Genomic DNA, 20,997 nt, shown 5'->3' with positions numbered 1-20,997 from the left:
TAATGTTAGCTTGCTAACATGCTGATGTTTGGCAGGTTTACTGTGTTCACCACCTAAGTGTGTCTAATGAGCACTTAGCATAAAGAACAGATCCAGTAATGACCCCTGACAAGTACCTGATTCCTTTAACAGCTTGAAGGACTTTGGCTCATCTATAAAAATGCCTGTCTGCTGCTTTAAAATGTTGTATAATATTCACAGGGAACATCTGAATCAAAATCATAAAAAGCAATTTCTGTCTGTCTGTGTTGTTGGCGTTGTGTTCCTGGTCTAGGGGAACCTAAATATAACATGCACTGTGACTCCCAACTCCCAACCTGTATCTTTTAGAATTGATAGAATCGATTGAAGTTCTTTTACTTGTTTATAAAGCTTTAAATGACCTTGCCCCTCCTGACATCAGAGATTTTCTATCATTTTATGTTCCAGCCTTCACTGCTTTACTTTAAAATATTCCTCATGTGTCCTATAAAAGTTCTGGTGAGAACGCTTTCTGTTGTTACGCGCCTAAACTGAGGAATTTACTGCCTCAAACGAGGGATTTCAAGCATCTCCGGGTCTTGTTCACGAGTGAGGTTAGAATGGAGCGTGAGATAGATCTGCAGTTTGGTGTGGTGTCTGTAGTGATGCAGGCACAGAGATGAATAAGATCAATCAGGCTTTACCACAGAGATAATACTTGGATAAATAGTTGGATGAATTGTCTATTATTGTTGGTTTTTGGCTGTTCGAAGGAATTCATCGACTGTAACAAAAATATAGACCAGCCTTGTCCTTTAATCCAACATTCAGGGGTTCCCATATCCTGGTGAATATTTTTGTAATTCTTAAATCTGGCTGTGGTAAAATGTGAAAAGGGGAAGGACCTGTGTGTACGACAAACAAGCAGCTCACCTGTTCTTTTCAAAACAAAGTTGTAGTTTTGACTTGCCCCCCCCCCCCGTGCTCAGACAAACAATAACCGACAGTAACCAAATGTCCTGTCCAGACATCATGTACACATTGCAGTGGTCTACTGCAAACCAAAGTGAACAAAGGAACGTCTCTCTTACACACAAACACACACTCATTTGTGTTTCTGTATTTGGGATGGGTTACAAACACTGAACCAAAAACTGAAATGCAACACTTCTGTTTTCACAGGTTTAAAGTAAAGATCTGAGACCTTTTTATGCACTTGATAGATGTATTTATTTTTTTTTGTTTGTTTAATATTCCCAAGCGACCTTGACATTAGCAGCAGGTGTGCCTCTGGATGGTCACGATAAAAGGTCGCTCTTCAATGTGCTGTTTGACTTTTCTTTTTAAAACTACATTTATTGGAGTTTCACATGACTAGCGCTACAGAAATGCAAGTTTTGGTCACAGACATCCCAAAGAATCAGTCAGTATCTGGTGTGACACCATCTGCCTCTTGCAGTGCGACACATCTCCTTCCCATAGAGTCAGGTTGTCGAATGTTGGCCCTCTCCTTTTCAATGGCTGTGTGAAGTTGCTGGATGTTGACCTGGAACACACTGTCGCACAGGTGAACCTGAGCATCCCAAATGCTCAGTGGGTGACATGTGGTGAGTATGCATGCCATGCAGGAACTGGGATGTTTTCAGCTTTGAGGAATTGTGTACAGATTGGTTGTTTGATCCCTGCACATCAGAGTGTCTTTGGGCAAGATACTGACTACCACATTGTTCCCAATGGCTTACTGAGTAGTAGCTGGCACCTTGTACGGTAGCTTTGGCCACCAATATATGAATGTAAGTCATTCATTCATTTTGTGTAACTGCTTATCCTGTTAGGAGTCACGAGAGGGCTGGAGCCTATCCCAGCTGACAGTGGGCGAGAGGCGGGGTAAACTCTGGACAGGTCACCAGACTATCACAGGGCTGACACATAGAGACAGACAACCATTCACACTCACATTCACACCTACGGACAATTTAGAGTCACCACCTAACCTGCATGTCTTTGGACTGTGGGAGGAACCTGGAGTACCTGGAAAAAACCCATGCTGACACAGGGAGAACATGCAAACTCCGCACACCTCACCCCGAGATTCAAACCGGGAACCCTCTTGCTGTGAGGCAACAATGCTAACCACTGCACCACCGTGCCGCTGGGTGAATGTAATATGTAGTATTAGAGTGCTTTGAGTAGTTGGAACAGCAGAAAAGTGCTCTACGAGCGCAAGTCCATTATCCACAAAAAGGAGAAGTGCTTACAAACACAAGTGTTGCATTTAAATTACGTCTAAATGCCTAATCCCAAACTTAACTTGAATATATTCTAACCTATTCTAAAACTTAATCCTTTGAAGCAGTGGGGACCGGCCGAAACATCCTCACTCTCAAGGTGAAAACCTCACAGTGGTCCTCACAAAGATACAAGTGCACACACACCAGCTGTCAAGTCTACAAACATCCCGTCTGTGATCGTCTAAAACTCAACAGAGGTTTTCGCTAAGATGCAAATGCACTAACAAAAACACACAACCACTTACTCGTGGTCACGGACCATTTGGTATCCAAACTCAGCGACAGGGAAGGAGGTGTGTGAGTAAATATTATTCCAAGTGAAGACACAACGAGAGCAGGTAGGACCATATTTACAGAAATACCTTCATCAGTTTGTATACCTCTCGTTGCTGCAGATCATGGAGAGAGGCTGGATGAAACTGCTCTTCTTTGGTTTGTACTCTTCTTTCATCAACTTCAATGAAAAATATGTGCAACATTTAAATTATTTGTTCAAAACATCCACACATTTGTATTCTTGTCCATGTTTTTGTATTCTGACTGTAGATTTTTACTTCTAATTCACAGGGACAGTTTTTATCATTGTGGGGGTCACACACCAGACAGGTAAGAAAATATGTTTGCATATCTGTGAAGTAGTTTTTATAAGATATTCACTTCACAATAGCATAAAACAAAGCTGAAAATCATCACATCTGAGGATCTCAAACCAGGGAACACTGAAGAAATGACCAAACCTCTTCATTAATTAGAATTGTTCAAATTTCCATCACTTGGTTATTCTCACTTCTGGGCCGCACAGAATTGTAAGGGTGTACATTTTGTTCAAGAAGAGACACAATGAAGTAAGAAAAAAAAATAAATGTGCTAATATATAATAAAAACTAGTAATGTTATCCAAACCTCTGATTTGTACCATTTCACACATGGTGGTCACCACAGTTTACAGCTATTTTTTTGTATAGGCATTGGTTTTGATGCTATAGTTGCATTTAAATCTTTACTGTCCCACTTAACTGTTTGGTAGAGCTTATTTTAGTCTGTATAGCTTAATAAAAATTGTGTCACATTGAACTCAACCTGACTGAGCTATCTCTACCATTCGGTTTAGGCATGTTATTCTTAAAGAATCCACTAGATGTTGCTGTGTCTTTGAAGCGTAAAGGCCTTTGCACATTGAGTCTGTTTTTTTTTTGTCTGAAATTGTCGAACATCTAAAAATAAATACAACTTCCCATTGTGTTAATCACGTTTGCACGCTGAGTCCGAAACTTTAATCAGTCATTGCAATTTCGACATACTGAGGGAAGCCTTTAGATGCATTGGACCAAGAATCTGCGAAGACAATGTGGCAACGGGACACAGCTGCGACAAGACAGCAGAACAGGTCGCACAGAATCATTTTATAACTCAGATAGCTCACGTTCAGCAGGTCAGACGGTAATATTCAGGTGGATGATGATGAAGAGGAGGAGGATGCTGAGGACAGTGATGACCAAATGAGGCCTCATGAACCACTGTCCTTATTTTCTGAAGCCACCAGATGGCGCTGTCTGTTCAACAAAGGTTTGAAAGCACACTTCATTGCCAGTCCTTCAGCCTTTATCTTTAAACCAAGAGCGCCATCTGGTGGGGTCAGAAAATAAAGAAAGTGGTTCATGAGGCTTCATTTGGCCATCACTAGAGTTGAGGACAGAGAGGGAGGACAGCTCCGCCCCTTCATGCAGCTGCGGTGCCAAATGAAAAACAGGGAGGGAGTGGTGACAGCCAGATAGGTAACTCCAGAGAGGCAAAAGAGGGAATGTGTCTTTCATTGTGTCACATATTTCAAATTTTCACAACGAATACGACAATAACACGCATCGGAATCAGTGTGCAAGGTTTCTGTGTGTAATAATTTTTTGGGATGACAGATTAAAAAATGCATCCGAAAAAACAAATTCAGTGTGCAAAGGCCTTAAGTCTTCTCAGTTCGCCTTCTTCAGGAAGTTAGTAACAAAAAAGTCACTCCAGACGTGAGGGCTCTGTGTGGTGGGATTCTCCAAGGTAGACATATTTTTCAACATATTCTAGTTTTAGAGGTCTTACTGAGCAGATTTTGGTAACTAACAATGGTCAAATCATTTTTTAAAAACATGCCCTACTGAGCAATTGGTTTGGCCCTTTATGGTAAGGGTAGTGAAGCTAAGATAATAAATTCATAATTTCTATAAAATAAAAAAGGAAGAATATTCCCTTTTGTTAATATCATAAATTCAGCGTTATTCCAGTATATATATTTGATGAAAATAAATAATTAAATATATGTGATTTCTTCACTATTTCTGAGATTTTATTTTTAAAATCCTCTAAGATGAATATATAGAATCAATATGTACAAATAATAGTGGTATATATATTGGGTTTGTTAAAAAAATAGATTTTTGTTATTGTTGCTCCATGGAAATAAGAAATGAAAACAAAATCCACTGATTTTTTCTTCATGAGGACATTAAAGGGTTAAGCCACTACAGCAGACCCTAGTGTGTCATGTGTTACACTGCCACCCACTGGCCAGGTGGTAAGTGCAACACAGAGCTGTAAAACAAAGATGGCCGACGGAGTGCAAGACATGTTGTGCAGCTCTGGACTGTCTTGTGAATCCTTCTTTAACAGGAAACCCTGGCAGGTAAATTAAATTTAGTAACATCAAGTAACATCTAAGAAGTAAAACAGTTAGAATTTCCAAGTATTGATTATATGTTGGGAGGAAATTACAGATAATCATCTGTCCACAAACTGGACATCACCCAGCACTGGCTATATTTTTAACTACAATTAATACTGTTACTGCAGCTGTGTTGTGCTTAAACAATAGTTTAACAATATTTTTTGTAATTTTACAGAAAATTAAATTTTTTTCATGTCTAAAGAGAAATAAAACACTTAAGAAAAAAGAATCTTGATTGAGGTAGTCATAATTCATGCATGAAAGGGTTAAAATATTTTTTTGTTACCTTTATAGATACCTGATATTCTCTGATAAATATTTGATTTTATGTTTGAATCTTTTTTTTTTTTTTTAAGCAAAATGTGCTTTATTATCTTATTTTTTAAGGACACTTAGTTTTATTGTCTTTCTGGAACAACATTAACTGTATATTAAAATTAAGATTTCTTTTTATTGACCCAAAAAAAACATAGTTTGCAAAAACATTTTTCAGCCCAAACCATAAATTAATAAATAAATTAAAAATACACCCTTGTACATAGATAATAGAAATAGAAAACAATGGCAACCTGAATATAATTATGTCTGTATACACTATGCACTGAAGTAAAAATGCTTGATTTGTAGTTAAAGAATTAGTTCTAATTTTTTGAAGTGGGGTTGTATAAGGTACTTATCCACTGTCAACGTATTACAAACAGTAGATGTCAGTCAGTACACTCCCAGTTTGGAGAAGCAAACTATAGTTTGACCCCAAAAGTTAGGCAATGTACTGCTGTGGATGGGGGCCGCAGCAAAATGTATTTTAGCCATTTAAAAAAAGTCCCACCTAAAAAATTCAACATCAGTTAAAGCGGATGCTATATTGAGAGTATTTTGAACACTTTACCTCTCCGTCAGACAGCGTGTCATGACGGGGAAGCCGTTAACGTCTCCAGTTCCTCATCTGTGCTAACGTAGAGATGGCCAAATGAAGCCTCATGAACCACTTTCTTTATTTTCTGACCCCACCAGATGGCGCTCTTGGTTTAAAGATAAAGGCTGAAGGACTGGCAATGAAGTGTGCTTTCAAACCTTTGTTGAACACACAGCGCCATCTGGTGGCTTCAGAAAATAAAGACAGTGGTTCATGAGGCCTCATTTGGCCATCACTATGCTAACATCACAGCCACCAGACTCCACTGACAAAAACAGTAATTTTAGCTTGCTAACACAGGAGCTGCTGGCTGACTGCTGCTTCTATCAGTTAGTTAGTTTGTGTTATTGTGTGACTTTGGTGAATCTGAACTAACCTTTTAAAATGCCAAAGTAATAACACATTAAGACAAACACACTCATGATGGAGGCAGAAGTGGAGCAGCACCTCCTGTGCTCAGCAATGTTAAATCACTGGTTTTGTAAATGGAGTCTGGCTTTAAAGAGAGTGATGGTTTCATTTTCCAGTCGGAAATCAATGTCTGACATTAAAGCAGTGAATAAAATCTAAATATTGTTTTGTTTTTTGTTTTTTTATGTGGCTAAAATGTGTTTTGTTGCTGACCCATCCACAACGGTACATTGCTTAGTTTCTGTGTCTCCAGTCTGCTCCTCCAAACTGTAGACGTACCGAGTGACATCCGCTGTATGTAAAATACTGTCAATGGATAAGAACCCTGTACAATCCCACAAAAAAATAGTAAATCCCTGTGCACAGCAGCGCAGTACTTCTTCTAGGTGCCAGCTGGTGCAGGATAAATCACAGTCAAGAGTTCAAAAACTTCCAGCACACACTAGAATATCAGGATTGACACAAAGTTTATTCAAAAATGTTTAACAACAAAAGGAGCGAACAACGCGTTTCGCTTGTTGCGTCATCAGATTCGCTCTTGATTGTCATCAGGTGTGTGCTTAAATAGTCAGGGCAAGTAACAACCAGACAATCAATCAATCAATGAGAAACAAATACAAAGTACATAACCTAGCTGTAATATTAAAGGGAGAGTGCATACAATATAAATAGAAATAGATATCAAAACAGTGATACAAGAAAATACTTTACAATTGCACAGTTCATCATCCGACAAGATTCAACTCTAATTTTGAAGTAGAGTGTGAACCATATAAATAGTATAGATCAAAAAAGAGAGAGAAAAAAAATTGTTTATACATACTTGTAATGATGAGATATAAAAATGCAAAATACATAATCTGGCTGTACCAACTCATATAAACAGGGGAGAGTGAGTACAGTATAAATAGTCAAATAGTCAAAAAATTTTTTAGAAATACATATCAAAAACAAGTGGGCCAATATAAGAGATATAAACAAAAGAGGAGATACTCCAGAAGTTACAAAGGTTATTCCACAATCTACAATATCTACTCTAGCTAGCTCTACTCTGTTTATATGAGTTGGTACAGCCAGATTATGTATTTTGCATTTTTATATCTCATCATTACAAGTATGTATAAACAATTTTTTTTTTCTCTTTTTTGATCTATACTATTTATATGGTTCACACTCTACTTCAAAATTAGAGTTGAATCTTGTCAGATGATGAACTGTGCAATTGTAAAGTATTTTCTTGTATCACTGTTTTGATATCTATTTCTATTTATATTGTATGCACTCTCCCTTTAATATTACAGCTAGGTTATGTACTTTGTATTTGTTTCTCATTGATTGATTGATTGTCTGGTTGTTACTTGCCCTGGCTATTTAAGCACACACCTGATGACAATCAAGAGCGAATCTGATGACGCAACAAGCGAAACGCGTTGTTCGCTCCTTTTGTTGTTAAACATTTTTGAATAAACTTTGTGTCAATCCTCATATTCTAGTGTGCGCTGGAAGTTTTTGAACTCCTGTACAATCCCATTTCAAAAAGTTCAAACTATCCCTTTAAGGTGCTAAAACTAGCAAACTTTTAAGATTTGACGGATGATTGAAACCAAGGGAACAAAATTTTCAGTTGTATTCAGTTGTTACGTCATTACTGCCCATACAGGCTACACATACTACATCCAGGAGTACATCCTTTTCACTGACTTGAAGCTGAGCTGGATGAAAGCCCAGAGCTACTGCAGAGTGGTGCACACTGACCTGGCCACTGTATCTAATGAAGAGGACATCAGCAGGATCAACGACATGAACTATAACATGTCCTTCTGGATCGGTCTGTACGATGACGTCAACAGCTGGAGATGGTCTCTGTTGAACGAACATTTCTACACAGAAGAGGGGCAGGACTACAGGCAGTGGCAGGAAGGTCAGCCAGACAACGCAGGAGCAGTTGAGCGCTGCGTCTCCATGATGGAAGACGGCTTCTGGAGGGACAACGACTGTGTGCAAGTCAAGATGCCTCTCATCTGTTTCAGAGGTGGGACGTTGCTGACAGTGTTAATGTGAGGCAATGTTCATGTTTGTCTGACAGTGACCTCTAGTGGCAGGGACAAATTACAGCGCTTGTCTGTCAGGGAACAAGCTCTATTTAGAATTGTGAATTGTGATGTTAAACATATTAGTAGTTGTTAATATTGAGTAGAAAAAAATGACTACTACTACAGTAAACTGCTGACTTTCTCTCTACAGTCTAACAACCCAGTTGCTAGAGTAAATGTTGGGGATGTATGTTTCTTAAAAAGACCGGATATGTCAAGTTTGTATGTTTCATATATAACTGATATGTTGAAACTTCACAGTTAGGTTTTCAATTTTATGTTGTGACACCACAGGCGGCTAACATGTGGTTAGATTTTGGCACAAAAACTACTCGGTTAGGGTTAGGAGAACATGTTTCTGCTTAATGTTTTCTTGTAGAAAATATCTGGTTTTGTTGCCATAGCAAGCTGGAAATGTCTTGACGTCTCATTAAAAATACCCGATTTGGTTGTCACGAACATGGCTGGACAACTGGGTCTCTCTCCAAAGTAGTCAATATCTAGCGCTTGGGCAGTGACTTGTGCCATCAGACACTGAGTAGCCAAGTAGCCAGTGGCCAGTCGCTGTTATGGTTTAATCACTCAGCAGCGTCAGGGAAACGCGGTAGGACAAGAAGGAAAGTTAGGGTGGCGAAAGTCCGAGTAGGGCGGGCAGGATGGATGGTGGATGGGTCCAACAACCACTGACTTTCAACTGGGATAGCGGTGTTTGCATCCTGTAAGATTATAAAGCCAAACCCTGTTGTTTTTTCCTAAACCCAACCATACGCATAAATTGTTGGAGGAAAAATAACATCAATTTGTGGTGTTGTACCGTCGTAGTGCATTTATTTTGAAAGAGACTGTATGCGAGCGTTAAATTTCCTGTGAAAACTGAAGTGTATTTTGAAAGAAGACAATGCATGTAATAGGCAGAACTTAACACGGTGTCCCAGAACGTCAACAACCAACACACCCAGGGTACCTTGCATGTCGGTTGTGGACGTGGAAAGTCCATGACCAAATGCCGATATGTGACGAGGTCGGAGTGAGAATGTGTTGGGCTGGAAATGTCCTGATGTTTTGTTAAGATTATCTGGATTTGTCGGAGCAAACACAGCTAGAAATGTCCCAACATCTGTTAAAAATACCCAGTTTTGCACCACAAACATGGCTGAAAATGTCCGTACGTCTCTTTAAAATGAATTGCTTTTATTGTTTGTTGGTCTTGAACAGTGATCTGCAGTTTGGCAGCCGTCTCACCTCAGTATGATGCCATCCACTATCCCTGCTCCTGATGAGAAACTCAGCTCATGTGTCTGTAATCTGAATGACGCCACTTTAGAAATGTGGATATGATATGTATGAAATACACAAAGGTAGCATATCCGTAGTTTGTAGAAATGTACAATGGCAACAATTTATTCTAGCGACTGGGCTGTGTTACGTATTTGTAGTGATGGCCAAATGAAGCCTCATGAACCACTTTCTTTATTTTCTGACCCCACCAGATGGCGGTGTTAGTTTAAAGATAAAGGCCGAAGGACTGGCAATGAAGTGTGCTTTCAAACATTTGTTGAACAGACAGCGCCATCTGGTGGCTTCAGAAAATAAAGACAGTAGTTCATGAGGCCTCATTTGGCCATCACTACATGTTTGTATCAGTTTGTTACTAAGTTAAATCAAGCATAATCAGTGTGTAGCGCCTATATAATTATCTTAATCAATTGTGTTGGTGTTAATAATGGATTTTATTTTGATATTAATGTGAAAGTGGTACAACAACAACAACAACAACAACAACAGTAGTTGTAGAGTCATATTACTGCACTCACCAACATGCTGCTCTGATATTGCCCTATTAGTAGCTATAGCATTTTCATTTGCTGATTATTTTTACTGCCAATGAAACTTGACACTTCCTGTGGATTTTTTCACATTAAGTATTGAGTATTGTTACTCTGTGCTTGTGACAGCTGCAAAAATACTTTCCGAATATGTTTGTTAAATTTGTGTCAAGAGATTTTTAAAACATGAGTATAATTGACCAACACCAACGGCACACTCTCAGCTGACATGTATTAAATGAGTACAGATTTTGCATCTATCTTAAAATCATGATTTTTAATATTCTCCTGTAGACGATACAGACGATCAGTATGTGCTGGTGACCGAGGAGCAGAGTTGGTTCGAGGCTCAGAGCTACTGCAGGCAGTACCACACAGATCTGGTCAGTGTGAGGAGTCAGATTGAGAACCAGGAGGTGCTGAGCAGACTGCAGGGCAACCAAACTGTGCAGGAGGCCTGGATCGGCCTGCACAGAGACGCCTGGAAGTGGTCGGATGGCAGCCGCTCCCTGTTCAGACAGTGGTGGGACCTTCAGCCCGATAATGAGAACAGCTCCCAAGCGTGTGTTGCCATGCAAAGCGGGAGATGGGACGACTGGAACTGTGACACCAAATTCAACTTTCTCTGCCAAAGTAGGCCCAAACACTACATATATGTTATTTATCTTTTATATTTAGTTTATGAGATGTACGAAAATAATCTAAAAAAATACCTATCACAATTTTCTAGAGTCTGTGGTGACATCCTTAAATGTCTTGTTTGGTTCAACAAAAAGATTTTTAGTTTACAGTGAAATGCTAATTCAAAGAAAAGCAGCAAAGTCTCTTATTTGGGAAGCTGGAAAATTCATCTCTCTCCATCTCTTTCTTTCACTTTCTTTGTAAACTTTTCTCTCTCTGACAGATATAACCGTAGTGACTATGACTCCACTGCCTGAACCCACCGCCATCAACCCAGGTATATAACATAATCCCAAATGAAACCTCAGCTTGCCTTAAGTTAAAAAAAAACCAGTGTTATCAGCAAAATGTAGTTTTATTTATTACATTTTGGTCAATTTACATCCTCTTAAAGTATCTGTATTTGCCACTGACAGGCTCCGGTTGTTATTCTAAGTGTAAGGATCCCTACAGAGGTAGATCCTTTTTTTTTTTTTTAAAGATCCTTTTTGTTTAACGAGGAACAGCCCCGAAATAGCTATCGCCAAACCCACCAGACTCCATTTAAAAAAACAGTAATTTTAGCGTGTATAGAGTCAGCATATTTTCACATCTAACTGGGTGAATTAAGGGTTTATTTCAACCAAACCAGCTGGTGATTGTTGGAACAGTGGAGAGACGAACAAAGATAGTTTTTGCGAGTTTTATTTTGCTTAGTGTCAACTTTGAATTAAATGTGTTTTATGATGATAAAATTACTGTTTATTTAAATGGAGTCTGGTGGGCTTGGCCTCAGTGGTTTCCAGACTGTTTCTGGTTAAACAAAACACAATCTTATTCTTTAACAAGAACGTCTGTAGCTGTGTCTCAATTCAGGGGTTGCAGCCTTCAAAGGGCACGGCCTTTGCGGTCGACGTCGGTCACGTCCTTGGAAGACCGCATCAGCCAAACTGAACGGTCTCCGAAATGGGATAGTCTGGTCTGCTTAGGATTTCCTGGTTGCATCACCAGTTGTTCTCACCCCGACCTGTTGGTGTTCCTGTTACCTAGCAACCAGCTGCACTTGACGAAAGAAGGAGTAAGCTAGTAATTTAGTTAGCCCTAAATCATGTACCAGAGATTGTTATTATTATATATACTATATTTTTATTTAATACTTGAGGAGATGATTCACCGCTGGAGACACTGCCGTTTGATGGAGGACCATTTTCAGGTGAACTTATTAAATTAAGATTGGTTAAGCTGTGTGCTTTTAGCTTATAGTAATGGTAACAACAGTTAAAGGAGCTAAATGTAAAAAATCTAAAGCAAATAGTCATAAAATCCTCCTAATATGTCACAGAGACTAAGGAATAATGTTCATATAACATACTGATCTCACCGACAACAATAGTACAGCCAGAATATTCGCATTTAAAAATTTTTTTTACAGTCTGCAAATCATGTTTATGTTTTGAATTTGTGTTTTAGCCTATTGCGTCACCCACCGCCGTCTACCAGTCACGCAGTCAGTAGAGTCTCAGTGTCCAGGTTGCCAGTAGTGACGACTGAGCTACAATGGCTGACGGTGCGACTAAACCCAAACGACCTCGTTATGATTCCCAAAAAACACCAAGACAAAACTTGAGGCAAATTGAGGGTCTATACAGGTGATGCTTTTGAACGGTGGAGACAGTTGAAAGCGGAGAAGAATTTGAAATCGGATGTCAAAGTGGCTACTCTTCTCGACAGGTAAGCTTTAGCCAAAGTTGGCTAACTAGCATCATAGCTAGATGGGGATGGACATTTTGAATACTTTCAACTGTTACTCATTTTCGATCATACATTGTAGCCCATGGGAAGGTGGGTCATCGACCTGACTGATTTTTGTGAGAAACAAATGTTAGCAGCACGGCAAGCAGCATTAGCAGTGTCCCGGTACATAGCATTAGCGGCCCTCCTCCTCCGCTGTATCCCAGCAGCAGCGTTAGCAGCAGAGAAGCCAGTGTCGGGCGGACACGACTCGCAGCAGTATTTTGAATTTGAGTGCAGTAACCGCTTTGGCCACATTCTTACATACGGCGCCTTTAACCATTAGCTAGTTAACAACTGTTAACTTAACATATAATCATCACAGACGCGCCATGCATCTTGGGATAGGCTGGGCCACAAAGGATTCATCTGCTGCGTCCTCCAAATTCTGGGAAAGAAGGCTGCATTTCTCAGCCGCATTTAAAGGAGCCTTCGAAATGGGACGGCCTTGGTCCCGCCCATGTGATGCAATCGGTCTTCAAATGCAGCCATCGAAAGCTGCAGCCCCTGAATTGAGACATAGCTTATCTCTGTAGGGATCCTTTCTATAATCTTGTCAGACACTAAGAATAATGATCTGAGCCTGTCAGTGGCAAAAACAAGCACTTTAAATGGATGTAAATTGCCAGTGCTCGATTGCCCCCAGGGATTTAATTGCAGCCTTTTTTGCTGCTGCTGGCTGCAGCGCTCTCGCTCAATACTGGACTATTTTCAAAAACCGTTGTTCCCATCAGTCACTTCGACACAGAAACACAAGAAATAGGTTGACAAACACCAAAGTTACCCTTTAAGCATCAATAAATGTTTCATTAACTGTTAATAATGGTTAATAAAATGATGTCACTTTTTTCCCCAGCTGGGCAGAGAAGGACCACAGTGAAGATGAAGTTACTGACTGACTCTGACCTCACAGATCCAACCATCAGACAGAAAGTCTTGCAGCAGGTACAGTAAGCAGCTGTGTTTGGGTTGCTTTGAGATAACTGTATTGATCCACTCATAGCACCATGTCTGTTTTTTTTTTTCAGTTTGAGGCAGCTCTGAACTTTCAGGGCTTCACTGATATCAAGTTGCACTGGAGGACTATAAAGTCAGAGCCACAACCAACGGAGGCAGGTAATGACTCTGAAAAATAAACTGACCTAATAAATTACCAGTACAGGCACGCTGGCATTTACAGCTGATTAGATGCAGATACATTTTAGGATTGTTTTCTCAGTTTGAAAAGGTCCTGATTCACCTGCTGTGTCTTTTACCAACAGATGTTTGTGGAGAGGATATAAAGTAAAACCTCACTGACACTTTTAACCCTCAAATCAAACTAGTGGGAAGACTTGAGCACAACATTTGGAGGATAATTTCTAAACGATCTGCAATTGTTGTTTTGCTTTTGTTGATTTGTTTGAAGTATCTACCTCAAAAAATTCCCTGAAATGGAACGTGTGTCTGAAGCAGTATCCTGACAGCAGTACATATTAGTTTAGTTTTTTTGTCATAAAGTCTTGAGAAAATCTCTGAAAAGAAATTTATATAGGAACAGAATTCTGCAGTAAATTGTGTTGTAATCAATAAAGAAATAAAAATAATGAATATAAAACACTGAGAAATATATATTTTTTCAATTAAAATGAGTGGTCAGTGAGCCAGTGTGTGTTGGTTTGCACGTGTCAAAGTGCTCACCCATTAATTTGCGTAAAATTATTTTGACATACGCGTGCAAATTTGCTTAATCAAATGAATGAACCAAATAGTAGCCCCCAAGCAGCAAAGTCAGTGTCAAGGACATCCAGCTGAGAAAATCCTACCTGCTCAGCCTTAAAGTTAAGTTAAGGATCTGTCAGTTTGAATGATCAGTAACACTTTACTTGAAGGTATCTACATAAGAGTGACATGACACTGTCATAACTATGACATGACACTGTCATGAACCTGTCATGAACATTATGTACATGTCATAAACGTTTATAACTGCTGTCATTAAGTGTCATTCGGTTTCTGTAATGACAAGTTGACATTGTTTGGGTTGTCTTGATTATGACAACTTGACATTAATCAAAGTGACATTACCAGAAGTTGTCTTTGTCATGACAAGTTGACATTAAAAAGAAATGCACCTCTTTTTGTGTTTATGACAAGTTGACATAATGATTGATACAAAGACATCTTCTGGTAATGTCATCCTGGTTAATGTCAACTTGTCATGACAAAAACCGAATGACACTTAATGACAGCAGTCATAAACGTTTATGACATGTTCATGACAGTGTCATGTCACCCTTATGTAGATACCTTCAAGTAAAGTGTTACCGAATGATCTTTATACAGACATACTACACATAGAGGAGAAGTCTGACAACTTCTACTACCTCTGTCACTGTAGCCTAACTTTCAAAGGATCATTATCTTACTATATAATGACGAAAACTCTGTCTGTGGGTGTGTCTGTGTGTCTGTTCCACGTTTTTCTCCTCACTGCCTTGGTCAATCCATGTGAGATTTGGCACACTGGTAGAGGGCCATGGGAGGATGAGAATGAAGCAATATTACATCAATTGGCCAAAGAGGGGCGCTATAGCAACCCATTGAAATTGCAAACTTTGAATGGGCATATCTCATGCCCCGTATGTCGTAGAGACATGAAACTTTGCACAGAGACGCCTCTCCTCATGAGGAACAAAAAGCCTCAAGAACCCATAACTTACGGTTATATAGATTTTCCGCCATTTTGAATTTTTTGAAAAACACTTCAAATCGATCTCTTCCTAGGAAGTTTGACCGATCTGCATGAAACTGGGTGAACATAATCTAGGGACCAATATCTAAAGTTCCCTCTTGGCAAAAGTTGGAAAACTTACTAAAACTGAGCTTCTATAAGGCAATGAATATTGTGGAGGGCGTGGCTCATCACATAAAGGTGTATAACATCTCAAGGGTTTCACCGATCACCACGCAACTTTGTAGGCATATGACCACACATAATCTGAGGGGACCCCTCCATTATTGACCCCATCAAACAAAATGGGGGCGCTAGAGAGCTAATGTCTTATCTAGGCCTAACTGCCATATCTATTTTTACTAAACTTGGTAGATATGTAGAACAGGACGCCTCAAGGTGACTGGAGAAATTTAACTCTAATTGGCAACTGGGTGGCGCTATAACAACAGAAAAATGCTTAAAAATGGCTAAAATGCGACTGATCGCTGTGGCGCCCCCTGTGGACCAATGTTGTTGTTTTCTAATTTTTGGTATGACTAAGTCATGGTATGGTATGCTGTACATAATCACGGAAACTGTCAGTGTGTCATTCTGTCAGTCAGTCATTCTGTCTGTCCCACATTTTTCTACTCACTGACGTGGTCAAACTATGTGAAACTGCACACAGGCATTGAGGATTGGCATAGGTAGAAGGTGACAAAGCTACCAATGGGTATGGACTAGTTGTATTAATTTAAAGACACAGCTAGGAAAGTAAAATATGTGGCTGTTTCTGCTTTTACTCTTCCTCCATGCAGTATTATAAGACTTGTCTTAATTGAAGAAAAGACGCTAATAAAATTTCGCTAATTCTGTAATAAACATATTTTAATCCCTATAGAGTTTAAAAAATAAAAGTCCCCTGTTATTTTGTTATGTATAAACTTTTATTGTGAAGCAGCAAAATAAGGAAGTGTTGAGTTTTCATCAGCAGCAACCTCATACAACTAATTCATAACTAATACGACGGACAGCGAACATGTAACAGTAAAATAAAGCAGATAACTAAAGTAAAAACAGGACGCAGGAGAGAAACTAAACTCCAAACCACAGAGATTCAGTTAGAGGCTACAAAAGTACTGAGAGCTGAACACACAGAGACTTTTAAAAACACATTTCTCTCTGGTCTCCTGCAGACAGAGGGAGGAGAGTCTCAATCACACACGCTTGTTTGGGGGGTCGTTGGGGCTTGGCTACGTTCAGCGAGACATCACCGCTTTCCGCTTGAGGGCAGCTTTTGGACCTACTCTGGAGAAGATCCATTTTGGCTTCACTCTGTTATGCTCTGTTTTGTAGCAGAGCAGATGAATTTTTCCACGTTATCCAATGACTTTTCAACAGACTAGACAATGCAAGACAAGCTGCAGCCCCCTGCAGCCAATACTACCATTTTATTTTGAAGAGGCTCTTGTGTCTGCATCAAAAGGCCCTTTTCAACCGCAGGAACTTTCTCTAGAAACAAATATTTTTAGGAGGTAATTGCATTTCAACTGCAGGTACCAGTGTCCAAATGAAGTTCTGGGGACATTTCTGATTGGTCAAGTGCTCGCAGCAAAGATTCCCAGGACAGCATCAAGTCTCATTTTTAAAATATCTTGGCTGAAGGATGCATTTAGCTCCTTAAAGAGTAGCTTCTGTCACAGTTTTAAACACACACTTGATATGGACACCAGTCAGCAGTCAGGAGATGCCAAATCTTCTGATTCACCAGAGTCACACTCATGTGTGTTATGATCTAAATGTGGTTTGCATTTATTTGTGTGTAGCCCAATTCAAATGGACATCACAGGAAGGGTATAGGCTAATTTACATGCACATCACAGGGTGGATAAGGGACACAGGATGTCAGCAACTTCGGCAGTTTTGTGAACCAAAGTCTGGACATCGTGAACGCACATTTTGAATTTAAGATAATTTAAGTTTTACAACATTCTCTGTGTTACACCGTAAATGAAACACTTTTTAAAGACCATGAAGTGGAGCTGGAAATTCTTTTTTATTTGGGGTAAGTCATATAGTATTATGTTATACATTTAAATAAGTGGATTTTTTTGGGTCATTGTTTAAATTGTTGAAAATTGCTTCCAAAGTAACTGAGAACGCTCTATGCAGGGTTCAGTATATTTTATAAAAGGTTGTAAATTTAATTCCTTACAGCTAATTTACACATTATATCCTTGATGTTGACCTTGAATATATTTTGTTTTTATGATTTTCTTAAATTCATACATTCATACATTTTGGAATAAAATGTGTTTTAAGTTGCAAGGTATGGAGGCTATGAAACTGTAACATGTATGTTGAGTTTCAGTGTTTATTTGCAGGGTCCATCCTCCTCAGTGTTAAGCTTACTCACCAGGCAGGTAAGAACATATTTATTATAGTAATTAGAGGTGAAAGAAGTGCTCACATCCTTTATTTAAATACCAATGCAACAATGTAAAAATACATTGCAAATAAAAGTCCTGCATTACAACTCCTACTTGAGTAAAAGTACAAAAATATTATGCATAAATGTAGTTAAAGGGAGAGTTCACCCCAAAATCAAAAACACATATTTTTCCTCTTACCTGTATTATTGTTGATTAGTCGAGATCCTTTTGGCGAGAGTTGCAGAGTGTTGGAGATATTGCCCCTTTATGGCCGACGTCACAATGACGTCATTTTATTCGCTGGAGGCAAAACAGGGCTATCCACCACAGGGCTGTAGGCTACATAGGAGTCTTAAAATGTGGTCTTGTTGTGTTATTGGGAGCCAGAATAGAAGGAGTCATGGCTCAAACTTAAATTTGATCACATATCAGCTGCCACTGCCCGTCAACAAAAACAAAGACGACTATGGTTAAATGCGATAAGACGGAAAGGACTGGACGGAGGCGATTATCAAAAATGCTCACATGTGCAGCTCACACTTCATATCAGGTTAGGGAATAAGTATGTACTGTTGTAGGGTTGATGAATAACGTTATGTGTATTAAGAAATTGGGAGAGGTATTAAGAGGAATATTGGATTACTCTGTAATGTTCACCTGCACACACTGCGATGTCACACAGCTGGTTCAAAATCAGCAGATCACTGTTTCATTTTTCCAACAAATATGATAATATTTCTTCAGGGAGTGCAGTTAGTTACAGATGTGCTTCATGCTTACTCTGACAGCTTGTCGGACCATCACAAAGAGGCAGGGCTTAGCGAAAGGTCAACTATGGATGCATGCGTGCACTACATTCATCATCATCATTAGATTGATAATCCTAATTCACTAATGTATCATGAGACGATTAATGGCTGAGGAAAGAAATTTCTGTTCCACATTAATTTATTTATTTGTGAAATACTTCCACCTCTCTGGGCCTTGAACAGTTTCTGTATTCAGGATATCTACAGGTCTTGAAAAGTTTTTTTGCTGGGGAAAAAAAGGCATTTCAAGACCACTGCAAACATGTACTTGCTCATCAAATCTTTGTCACTGTGTTAACTCTCCAGTTAACGTGGCTCTGGGTGGAGTGGCTGCTCAGTCTTCATTGTGGGACCCCTTGTATCTACCAAGCTTGGTGACTGATGGCAAACCTGATTCATGGTATTTAAGTGGGAGCTGTGTTTCCACTCTGATTGAGGACGACCCCTGGTGGAGAGTGGACATTGGGGAACCATATGACATCTCGACAGTTGTAGTGATCGGAAGATCAGATTGCTGCATTGATATGCTAGATGGGGCTGAAATCCGCATTGGTAACTCGCTGGAGAACAACAGCAACAACAATCCCAGGTGATGTGATCAGTTAAACCAGCCTGATAATCAGACTGGATTACCATTTTGTTTTCACCACAGGATTCACAGGTTGGGTACTTGTCAGTATTACCCTAACCAATCCAGTTGGCAGGAGCTGTTTTTTCACATTCATTGAAGTATTACGCTGTTTTAAGGCTTTCATCTTCTGGAGGAATAGGTTTGTCTTTCCTCCCATACTATCTGTCTGTTTTCCTGTCCTCGTCTCTTCCCTCAGATGTGCAGTCAACACTTTGACCAGTGACCATATCATGAACTTCCACTGCAACCAGATGAGAGGACGCTACATCAACGTGTTCCTCCCTGGAGTAAACAGGAGGCTTCAGCTTTGTGAGGTCAAAGTGTATGCCACTAACCACCTTACAGGGGGTAATGCAACACTGAATGATGGCAGCTAAGGTTGATTAAATTATGTGCTGAACATAATGTAGTAGAATGTGACGCATTAACTGGAGGCCGACATAATTGTCTTTTATGCCTGGCACACACTACACGATATCAGCCCGATTATAGCCCGACGCAGCGTCGTACGGTGTCGGCTCAGATTGTGAACGACAATGACTGTCGTACGCGATAACCTATTGTTTCATCTTGTGTAGTGTGTCATAGTAAACGACAACTAACGTCACGTCTGGGACGCCTCGCGATGCTCCAGCAGAAAGTCTAGCATGTTTGAATTTCTTTTTGTCGTTAACAACGGCTCCTGTCACAGCCGTCACTTTGACCAGTAGAAACACAGGGCAATCTGCTGCCATAGACAACTGTACGACAACAACACCCCAGGCTGTTTGATATTTCCTCTAGGGACGTTACCACACAGAGTAAAAAGGGAAAAGTGATGGCGTCAAACAGCAGAGGCACTTTGTCAACCTTTGTGAGTGTCACTTTGTGAGTGCTGTCATTAGCATCAAGCTAGCAAACAATGTTATTTCTTCATAATGGAGACGGACATAAAGTAAGAAAATTAGAAAACACTGGCTTTTACTCACCACAACTGCAGAGGCTACCAGCTGCATTTGAAACAGACTACAGTATAAACAGGGCGTTATTTATTAATCCCTCTGTATTTTTATATTTTTGCTTTTTATCTGCTCCTGTTTGTCTTGATAAAGTTAATACATTGCACCGTCATTTTAAACTCAACACTTCCTGTATCTGTTTCAAATTAAAAGCCCCTTATAACTACAGTTGAGAGAATCCCTTCATTTTCTAAACAGGCTTTTATTGTGAAACATTTGCAGGAACTTGTTGTGGAGGATTCAGTGACTTGCATGTTTGCGTACGGTGCTTCAAATGTAGCTCCTGTCATCTGGTGATGCTTTTTACGTTACTACAACAACATTTCAGCTGGCACATGAACAGACACAGTGACTGAAATAATAGTAATAATAATAAAAATAGGACAAGAATAACCTGATGACATCACACACGACACAAAAGACGACTGGGGATAATTGGTGTGGACCATTGTGTAGTCTGTCATGTCTGTTGGCCAAGTCATGGCACGATTTTATGACTCCACAATCATTTGATCTGGTTACAATGCAGTGTTTTGCTGGGAAACTTTGTGTTCTGACATTCATGTGGATGCTCCACCCACCTAAACACCAGTGCAGACCAGGTACCCCCCTCATGGCAACAGCACCCCCCAGTAGCAGTGGCCCCTGGCAGGACAGTGCACCATGCCACAACACAAAAACTGCACAGGAATGGCCTAAGGAATGTGACAAAAAGCTTAAAGCCTTGACCTGACCTCCAAATTCCCCAGATCCCAGTCTGATCAAACATCTGT

General features: G+C 39.7%; 2 protein-coding genes across 2 annotated transcripts; both read left to right on the top strand.

Moving 5' to 3' along the window:
* Positions 1 to 2,824: 2,824 nt before the first annotated feature.
* Positions 2,825 to 14,193, top strand: LOC117246481 (lymphocyte antigen 75-like). Its single transcript, XM_033610411.2, has 7 exons — positions 2,825 to 2,858; positions 7,950 to 8,321; positions 10,503 to 10,841; positions 11,113 to 11,166; positions 13,516 to 13,604; positions 13,688 to 13,775; positions 13,922 to 14,193. The coding sequence occupies exons 2-7, from the start codon at positions 8,006 to 8,008 to the stop codon at positions 13,945 to 13,947; spliced, it is 912 nt and encodes a 303-aa protein (XP_033466302.2). The 5' UTR covers positions 2,825 to 2,858; positions 7,950 to 8,005; the 3' UTR covers positions 13,948 to 14,193.
* Positions 14,194 to 16,083: 1,890 nt separating this feature from the next.
* Positions 16,084 to 19,603, top strand: LOC117245663 (fucolectin-1). The gene is made up of 3 exons (XM_033609149.2): positions 16,084 to 16,087; positions 18,902 to 19,184; positions 19,423 to 19,603. Exons 1-3 carry the CDS (start codon positions 16,084 to 16,086, stop codon positions 19,601 to 19,603), a joined length of 468 nt encoding a protein of 155 aa, XP_033465040.2.
* The last annotated feature ends 1,394 nt before the right edge of the window (positions 19,604 to 20,997 follow it).

The sequence above is a fragment of the Epinephelus lanceolatus genome, chromosome 22, assembly GCF_041903045.1.
Source record: "Epinephelus lanceolatus isolate andai-2023 chromosome 22, ASM4190304v1, whole genome shotgun sequence".
NCBI classification, from domain to species: domain Eukaryota; kingdom Metazoa; phylum Chordata; class Actinopteri; order Perciformes; family Serranidae; genus Epinephelus; species Epinephelus lanceolatus.
Note: the sequence above shows the minus strand (reverse complement) of the source record. Positions and strands in the feature narration are given on the sequence as shown.